The sequence below is a fragment of the Sinocyclocheilus rhinocerous genome, unplaced genomic scaffold, assembly GCF_001515625.1.
Source record: "Sinocyclocheilus rhinocerous isolate Xijiao unplaced genomic scaffold, SAMN03320098_v1.1 scaffold1730, whole genome shotgun sequence".
Classification (NCBI taxonomy): Eukaryota; Metazoa; Chordata; class Actinopteri; order Cypriniformes; family Cyprinidae; genus Sinocyclocheilus; species Sinocyclocheilus rhinocerous.
In genome coordinates this window covers 1,229,563-1,238,531 of record NW_015634043.1, presented here as the reverse complement: position 1 = coordinate 1,238,531, position 8,969 = coordinate 1,229,563, and the positions used below count along the sequence as shown (strand labels likewise).

The following is an 8,969-nucleotide window of genomic DNA, read 5'->3' as shown; positions in this document are numbered from 1 at the left end:
TATTTATATATACATAATAAATATACACAGCACACACATATATTACGTACACAAAATTTTTTATTTTGGATGTGATTAATCGCGATTAATCGTTTCCCAGCAATAATTTTAAAAAATGTATAAAAATACTTTAAATGTTTCATGAATTAATTGCAGTAATACTAACAGTAATATTTGATTTTGACTATCTGACCTCATTCTTTAGCCGTATGCAGCAGGAGAAGGGCACTCCATAGGCCTCCAGACTGGGGTTCTGGTCAGATGCGTTGAAGTACATGTTTTTAGACCAGTCTAAATAGGAATCCACGCCACAGCACTTGAACTACAGGATATAGTAAGATTATAGAAAGATCAACAGTGTAATCTTTGCATGCATCGGCCATTCATCAATCTCACATACTTACACTATACTGTTCAAATGTATGGGGTCAGAAATGTTAATGTTAAAAGTTAATACTTCTGTTCAGCAAGAATACATGAATCTGATGAAAAGTAACAGTAAAGATATTCATAATGTTACAAAAGTTTCTATTTCAAATAAATACTATTATATTATTATATAATAACTTAATACTTATAAATTCTATTATCATTTCTATTCATCAAAGAATTCTGAAAAGTATCATGCTTTCCACAAAAAACGATTTTATTAAGCAGTACAACATCAACACTGATACACTATAAAAAATGCTGGGTTAAATACAACCCAGTGCTGGGTAAAATATGGACAAACCCAGCAATTGGGTTGTTTTGTCCCAGCATTTTTTAGAGTGTAATACGCCGCAGCATAAATGGCTGCCCACTGCTCCGGGTGTGTGTTCACGGTGTATGTGTTCACTGCTGTGTGTGTGCGCACTTTGGATGGGTTAAATGCAGAGCACTAATTCCGAGTATGGGTCACCATACTTGACCACATGTCACTTCACTTAACTACATGAATCTGATGAAAAGTAACAGTAAAGATATTCATAATGTTACAAAAGATTTCTATTTCAAATAAATACCATTATTATATAATAACTTAATACTTTATTTTTTGTTGTTTAAAGTGATAAAATATAACTTAATTCCCACCATACTTCTGATATTATCTATCAACCTAATCTGATTAATTTGATCGTTCGCTTTTATTCTAAAACCGCGAGTGCAGCGCATCTGCAGCGGCTCCCTATTAAACACTGTATAGATTTTAAAATCTTGCTTATTACTTATAAAGCCCTGAATGGTTTAGCACCTCAGTATTTGAACGAGCTCTTGTTACATTATAGTCCTCCACGTCCGCTGCGTTCTCAAAACTCTGGCCATTTGATAATACCTAGAATATCAAAATCAACTGCGGGCGGCAGATCCTTTTCCTATTTAGCGCCCAAACTCTGGAATAACCTACCTAACATTGTTCGGGAGGCAGACACACTCTGTCAGTTTAAATCTAGATTAAAGACCCACCTCTTTAACCTGGCTTACTCATAACACACTAATACGCTTCTAATATTCAAATCCGTTAAAGGATTTTTAGGCTGCATTAATTAGGTCAACCGGAACCGGGAACACTTCCCATAACACCCGATGTACTTGCTACATCGTTAGAAGAATGGCATCTACGCTAATATTAGTCTGTTTCTCTCTTATTCCGAGGTCACCGCTGCCACCAGATCCAGTCTGTATACAGATCAGATGGCCACTGCAGTCGCCCGGATCCAGTACATATTCAGACCAGATGGTGGATCAGCACTTAGAGAGGACCTCTACAGCCCTGAAAGACAGCGGAGACCAGGACAACTAGATGAGCCCCAGATACAGATCCCCAGTAAAGACCTTGTCTCAGACGGCCATGGGGACAAGACCACAGGAGCCAGTTGAGTCCTCTGCACAATGTGACATTGCTGCAGCCTGGAATTGAACTGCTGGTTTTGTCTGGTCAGAGGAGAACTGGCCCCCCGACTGAGCTTGGTTTCTCCCAAGGTTTTTTCTCCATTCTGTCACCGATGGAGTTTTGGTTCCTTGCCGCTGTCGGCTCTGGCTTGCTTAGTTGGGGACACTTCATTTCTAGCGATATCGTTGACTTGATTGCAAAGATACTATTTAAACTGAACTGAGCTGGATGATGACATCACTGAATTCAATGATGAACTGCCTTTAACTGAAAAATTAGTGTTTACTATTGTCATTTTGCATTATTGACACACTATTTTCCTAATTAATGCTGTTCAGTTGCTTTGACACAATCTGTATTGTTAAAAGCGCTATATAAATAAACGTGACTTGACTTGACTTATAAATTCTATTATAATTTCTATTCATCAAAGAATTCTGAAAAGTATCATACTTTCCACAAAAAAAAGATTGTATTAAGCAGTACAACATCAACACTGATACACTCGAAAAAATGCTGGGTTAAATACAACCCAGTGTTGGTTAAAATATGGACAAACCCAGCAATTGGGTTGTTTTGACCCAGTGGTTGGGTTAAATGTTTAACCCAACCTTCTGGTTAGTAACCCAACCGCTGGGTTAAAACAACCCAATTGCTGGGTTTGTCCATATTTTACCCAGCACTGGGTTGTATTTAAACCAGCATTTTTTCGAGTGTAATAATAAGAAATGTTTAGCAAATCAGCATATTAGACTGAAGTAATGATGCTGAAAATATAGTTTTACCATCACAGGAATAAATTACATTTTGCAATTTTAAAATTGAAAACTTATTTTAAATTGTAATAATATTTCACATTATGTTTTTTACTGTATTTTTTGCATACAGTATGTGTATATATAAAGTTCATTCACCTTTTTCTGTACAAAATCAATCACATTTTCCAGGTCCTGATCATCACGATAGCGTACAATCGCCTTCATCATCAGCTGCTCTGTCCTCTCTTGAACCTACCAACAAATATTGAAAGTAGTCGTTTTAAATATCGCATAATTTCTCCAAGATGGATTCTGGTCCAAAGTTTGTTCTTGTACTTCTGTGATTCTTTACCTTTTCAGAGAACAGAAGGCCCAGAACAGCGGCTGTTACTTGAAGAAGCAGAATGGCCAACAAAATTCCTACAAACTGGACAGATATGATTTCTTTTTAAATATATAAAAACCAAAAATCATACTTGTGACTAAAATCGGGCTTGTCACAGTATAAGGATAAGAATATCTGACCATGTTGAGCAGCAAGGAGATGTTGCGCAGAGCTCCGAAACAGCCAAAAAACGTGATGGTGAACATGAGAGAACCCACGATGATCAACAGCAGCGCTGGATCTGCCATCAGCGTGTCCACTACATCTGTGAAGCATTAGCGAAAAATATATACAGCGTAAAATGTACATGGGTAGTTGACATATCTTCATTAACAACATACTGAAACTGATTTGGTAAGCATAATACAGTATAATGTAATATGCACACATATTTTGTCATTCTTAAGGGTTTGCAAGCTTCTTTCATTACAAAAGATGAAAGAATATGGTAAATGTTGTTTACATACCTGACTCTTTGGCAACTTTGGCATAGATTCCAACAGCAATTAGAACAGCACTGAACACCTTTAGCACAACAACACTAATTTGTATAAAATGTCTTCAACACTTAAATTCCATTCAAATTTTCTCAACAACATGCAGTATAGGCACAACATTAAATACAATTTAATATGCATATTGTTCACAAGTTAATAGGGTGAATTCTTCTGGTAAGGTGGGGCTTTTTTTTTATTGAGCAGATACTTTAGATATTACCTCATCTTGTTAACTTTAAGGTAACTTGCACTCCAGATAAATGTCTTTTCAGTTAAAGTGGGCCATCTTTGATTTATCAACAACAAAAAAAAGATCTTGTATCTTAAATAGAAATTATACAAATATATTTGTTTAATATGATCAAACAAACATATTTAACAAACCTGACATGAAAACATATAGCATGGGCTATGAGTAAAGTTAATAAATTCACTCAATTCATGTGTAAAATTCAAAACAACTGATAGAATGTTGTGTTGATATTAAATTTGATGAAATCTAATGCAATTTTGATGCAAATGAACAACACTAAACTGTGACTATAACACATGCAATAACAAATAGGCGTAGAAAATGAATAAAATGAGCATTTAAAGTGTATTGTTGTAAAACTTTAGATGAAATGTAATTGCGACCATGTTTTATAGCTTTACTCTGTTTTGCTCCTGTCTTCCCTTTTTCACTTCAGATTCAACTTCAAGCTTTGCCATCCTTTCTGCTTGCTTTCTTCCATATCTGAATTGATTATCCTGACTGCACACTCATATCTGTTTTGTAAAAAGTCAGATATATATGTTAATTATAAAAATAACAAGTGAATGTCAATTTACTTAATGTATTAGTAGTCTACAATTTATTTAGCTAAGTGAAGGTTCAAGGTGGCCACACTTTACTTTATATATATATATATATATTTAATTTTAATCCATGTTAACTGAAGTGACAAATAATACTGTCACAATAATATTTGTTTACATTTTCGTGTTCATGATGAGGGAGTCATCCTTTGAAGTGTAATCACAATCACCAGTGTCATAAAGAATCAGCCAAAACGATTTTATCATTTTAAAGAAAGTGTCTCTTTAATGTAAGACAATTTTATGCTTTGAAATTGTAAACCCATTGAGCAAAGTATACCCTTACGAAAAATACGTTTATTCAAGTGTGCTATTAGTATACTTCTTTTAAACTAAAAATAGGAAAGTATACTTTTAGTCTACTTTTTATGTACTTCTCAGAAATGGGCATTATGTACTTCTCAGAAATATACTTAAAATGACATTTAAGTATACTTGACTTTATAAGTTCACTTTTAGTGTAGTTGCAGTACAAGCTAAAATTTTTGATGTAAACTAGTTGTGTACTCAACGTTTACTACTGTTATACTTAAAGTATACTTAAAAGTATACTTTTATATACTAGAAAGTGGGCCAATTTAGTCCCAAGGAGTATTGAAATAGTACACTTACAAGTATACTACTAGTACACTGATATTTGTATACTTACTACATAAAGTATACTTAAAAATATACTTGAACTTTACTTAAGTATACTTACTAAAATAAAATAAAGTATACTACTTTTTGGTAAGGGTAATCAAACTTAAACGACCCACTTTACCTGAATTCACCCTATTGGCAAATGTGAATGTTGTGTCTCACCACCAGATTCCCCACACTCACGTGGCATGTATTTTTTCACAGACCAGTGCGAAAAGCTATACAGTGCAACTTTTGCCCTTAATTCATTTCCAGATAACAGCTTTGAATTCCCCCCATTCAAAAAAAAAAAAAAAAAAAAAAAAACAATACACAAAACACATTGTTGCTCCATAAATCAGCATATGCTACATTGATTACAAGAGACACTCTTACCCAGAAGATGTAGCAAAACACAAATAACGTGTACTTTATGGCTCTGAATGATTTCTTTCTCCTGGTTTTCATCTTATCTCCGTGTCATTAAAAAACAAAGACAGCGTTTTATTCTTCCGAGGTAACGTGACATTAGTGCTTCAGGTTATTCCCCCCATTTCGCCATAACGACATGCACGTGCTTGCCTGCTCAAGGTATTCGCATACCTGTCTGTCTATGCATTTCCAGTAAGCTATCAGATAGATTCGGTGTTTTTCTTTTTCTTTGCAGAAATATAATACAGACCAAAGAACATAAAACATGGGGGTGGAAACAAAGGAAAGAGAGAAAGAGAGAGACCGTACGAGATGTCGTCAGAGCTTTTTTTTTATTGCAGGGGACTTTTTGAAGTGATGACAATAATAATTGTAAATCAGAAGCTAATATTTTGCAACTGGGTTTAAATTTAAGGTATTTGTCTTGGTGGATATGGTATTTACCCATCATACATATAAAGTTTAAGACATCATCTAACTCGTTATTCTCAGAAACATGATAATGGAAAAGAACCAGATAGAAATAGCTGAGCTGGTGGAACACAAGACGTAGGGAAGCTGATATTTGAAGCCAAAATTGTTTACAGTTTTTTACGATTGCTTACACACTAAAATTAAACTTTTCCAACAATTAGCAAAACCTTACACTCAAGGAGCAAAACACAAGGCTAGATTTTCACAACTGTAAGCACATTGTCAGCTTCACACTATTTGCAAAACATTACACACAGTGATTTGCAAAACACTAAACACACTTGTATACATCAGACACAGAAGTATATCATGATGTCACTTCCTTGCAATTCCAAAGCACTGACTGTCAAATTACCACACCTATGAGCCAATCTGTTAAACACAGCCATCAGGTGCACAAACACATGATTGCTAAATTGTAGACACACCAATCAGGTTTAAGCACTATAAAAATGCAGCAGGTAGGTTCACCTGCCTTCAACCAAAATGGAAGGAGTCAGAAGAAGAGTGAGGGTGAGAGGAGGAGGAGGAGGAGGAGGAGAAGGAGAAGGAGCAGGTAGTGTTGTGCTACTTTGGTGTAGGGTTGTGTTAATTGTGTGTAGTGTTTTGACAAACCGGGCCCTGTTTTCAAAATTGTGCTTAAGCAATCGTAAAAAACTGTAACAGAAATAGAATAAATGTGAAATTAGATTCTTCTTCCTCTTGGCAGAAAGAGCAGAGTGAAGAAATATTATGGTTAAATTGGCTTAGATATGCTACTTCGGCTAATAGTGATGATTTGAAAAGTACATTTATTTTACTTATTAAACGAACATTTATTTGGCACAGTTCAGATTCCTGTGCTGCAGAAATAACGAGACTGACGTAATGTCAGGTGAGCAGAGTCCCCTAGTGGTTACAACTGTTTAGTATGCTACTGAAATTTATTGATAGCCTATTGATTAGCCTACATAATCAGGTGTGAGCCAATAGGGCGATAGCCGTAAGCTAAAGTAACCAAATGCATTTAAGTTAAATTTTAAAATGTATTTTAAGATTCCTCATCTTTTGCACTAGTTTGACGTCTTGAATGAAGTGTAATTGGTGTTAGCTGTCAGTCTGGAGTCCTGAAATCCTTCCACAGACGCGCCACTAGTCTGACAGTAAGCGGATTGAGTCTGAGTCCAGTCAGCGAAAACAGCCCAGAGACACGTTATCATCCATACACTTGTGTTTAACTGCATAACGTTACACTTTCCTTTTAAGCCGCGATGTTTACCATATTTGCAAAGATAAAAGACCGCGTCGAGGCTTTTTTGAACGAGAAGAATATAGTCACCGACTGTCTCAATAAAATCGAAGAAAAAACAGGCATCAAGAAACGTTATTTAGCGCTCGGTAAGTCCTGATTTTATATAAAGCCCGTTTCATGTTCTGTATATTTAATAAAAAGTACCCGTAGGCTATGTTATCCTAAATTTTGATGTAACAGGTGCTCAAGTCAGTCGAAGCTGCTTACACAGAAGCCTATTATTGGCATGTGAAATAAATGACAAATATCATAACATCATGAATAAGGAGAAATTAATTTCCCTTCATGAAAAGGACAGAAAAATAGCTGAAATGTATGAATCAATTTCTGAATAATGAAGTTCCTCAAAGGGAGATTTTGTCTGACGTTGTCTGACGTAACCAACCCGTGACTTCGCCTTCATCCCTCAACATCTAACTCTACTTTGAAAAATAGTGCTAAAGATTACATTTGAGGCTTCATCCAAAAACAGTTACCCATGATAGCTAGTTATTTACAGTCATTTCACATGTGATTTTGCTGTTTACACAAGGACATTTTATGATTTTCTTCCAACAGGTGCTGCTGGTGTGACCGGAGCATATTTATTATTTGGATACGGCGCTTCTCTGCTCTGCAATCTGATTGGTTTTGTTTATCCTGCATATTACTCGTGAGTTATGTGCTTTTAAGTTTTTTTTTTTTTTATTATTTTTTTTTTTACAAATCATCAGTTATCGTTACCTACAATAAATCTTTATTATAGTGTTTTTTTTTGGTTGCAGTAACTTCTTAACTTGGGTATTCAGATTTTGTTCTGTTTACATTTTTAGTATCAAAGCAATAGAAAGTCCTGATAAGGAGGATGACACACAATGGCTGACATACTGGGTAATCTACGGTTTCTTCAGCGTGGGTGAATTCTTCTCTGACATTTTTCTTCACTGGTTTCCTTTCTACTATGTGTGTAAGGTAGGTAGAACAAGGCCAGATGCTTTCTCTGGCTAATATCTGATTTAAGAGGATCAGTTATTAGCTTCTTTCTGCTAATTGGCGGAAAGATTCTGCCTTCCTTTGTCATACTCCATCTGAGAGGTTAATTCGTTGTTTGGCAAGCTCTTTAATTTAGGACAGCTCTGTAGTTGGTCTTTAGACATCTGCCAGTTTGTCCATATTAGTGGTCAAGGGCATATGTTTGGTTTTAGCATTTGTTTTTTAACATAATTTTAAAATCAATCACACTATACAGATGCACAATATTTTTTATTTATTTTTATCTTATTTTATTGGAATTATATGTTACAGTCAGTGTTGTATGGAAGCCCGTTTCCGCCACTGAATAAAAAAAAAGTACTTGCAACTTTTTATCTCACAATTCTGACTTTTTTTTTTCGCACAATTGCCAGTTATAAAGTCAGAATTGTGAGATATAAACTCACTATTCTGACTTTTTTCTCGCAATTGACCTATCGGTAAGCCCCTCCCCTCGAACGCAAATGAGCCAATGGCAGTCGAGTATCAGTTGCATGGTGAGCGGAACTCTGACATCTTTAGGTTTCAGCCAAGCGGCAACCTCCCGCTCTCTCTCGTGAAGCCAACAAGGAAGTGACTTAAACTGTAATTCATCAACTGGCCGCTAGAGGCTGGCTGCAAAAGGGAGTCAATCCCATAGACTCCCCATGTTAAAATGCCCAAATTTACAGCAGAAAAAAACATGTTTACAGCCTGGTTCAAAAAATTATTTTGGTCTATATAACTAATTTTGCCCTTCATGACAACTGTGAGGGGGATGAATTTTTTT

The 8,969-nt window shown here is 35.5% G+C and overlaps 2 protein-coding genes across 3 annotated transcripts in view; one reads left to right on the top strand and one right to left on the bottom strand.

The window, feature by feature from the left end:
- Positions 1-193: 193 nt before the first annotated feature.
- Positions 194-5,532, bottom strand: LOC107745344 (tetraspanin-33; the record flags this gene model as incomplete). The annotated part of the gene is made up of 6 exons (XM_016559213.1): positions 5,389-5,532; positions 3,484-3,541; positions 3,157-3,281; positions 2,984-3,058; positions 2,788-2,883; positions 194-322 (listed from the first exon to the last, which is right to left on the bottom strand). Coding segments are annotated over exons 1-6 (555 nt in total), but the record flags the coding sequence as incomplete, so codon positions are not given.
- A 1,290-nt stretch (positions 5,533-6,822) lies between these two features.
- The window catches only part of reep6 (receptor accessory protein 6), a 6,680-nt gene continuing 4,533 nt past the window's right edge, over positions 6,823-8,969 (top strand). For both annotated transcript variants that reach the window (XM_016559222.1, XM_016559221.1), the window contains exons 1-3: positions 6,823-7,275; positions 7,748-7,841; positions 8,002-8,140. In XM_016559222.1, the coding sequence (XP_016414708.1) occupies positions 7,149-7,275; positions 7,748-7,841; positions 8,002-8,140 (360 nt within the window). In that variant the 5' untranslated portion in view covers positions 6,823-7,148. The remainder of the gene's footprint in view (positions 7,276-7,747; positions 7,842-8,001; positions 8,141-8,969) is intronic.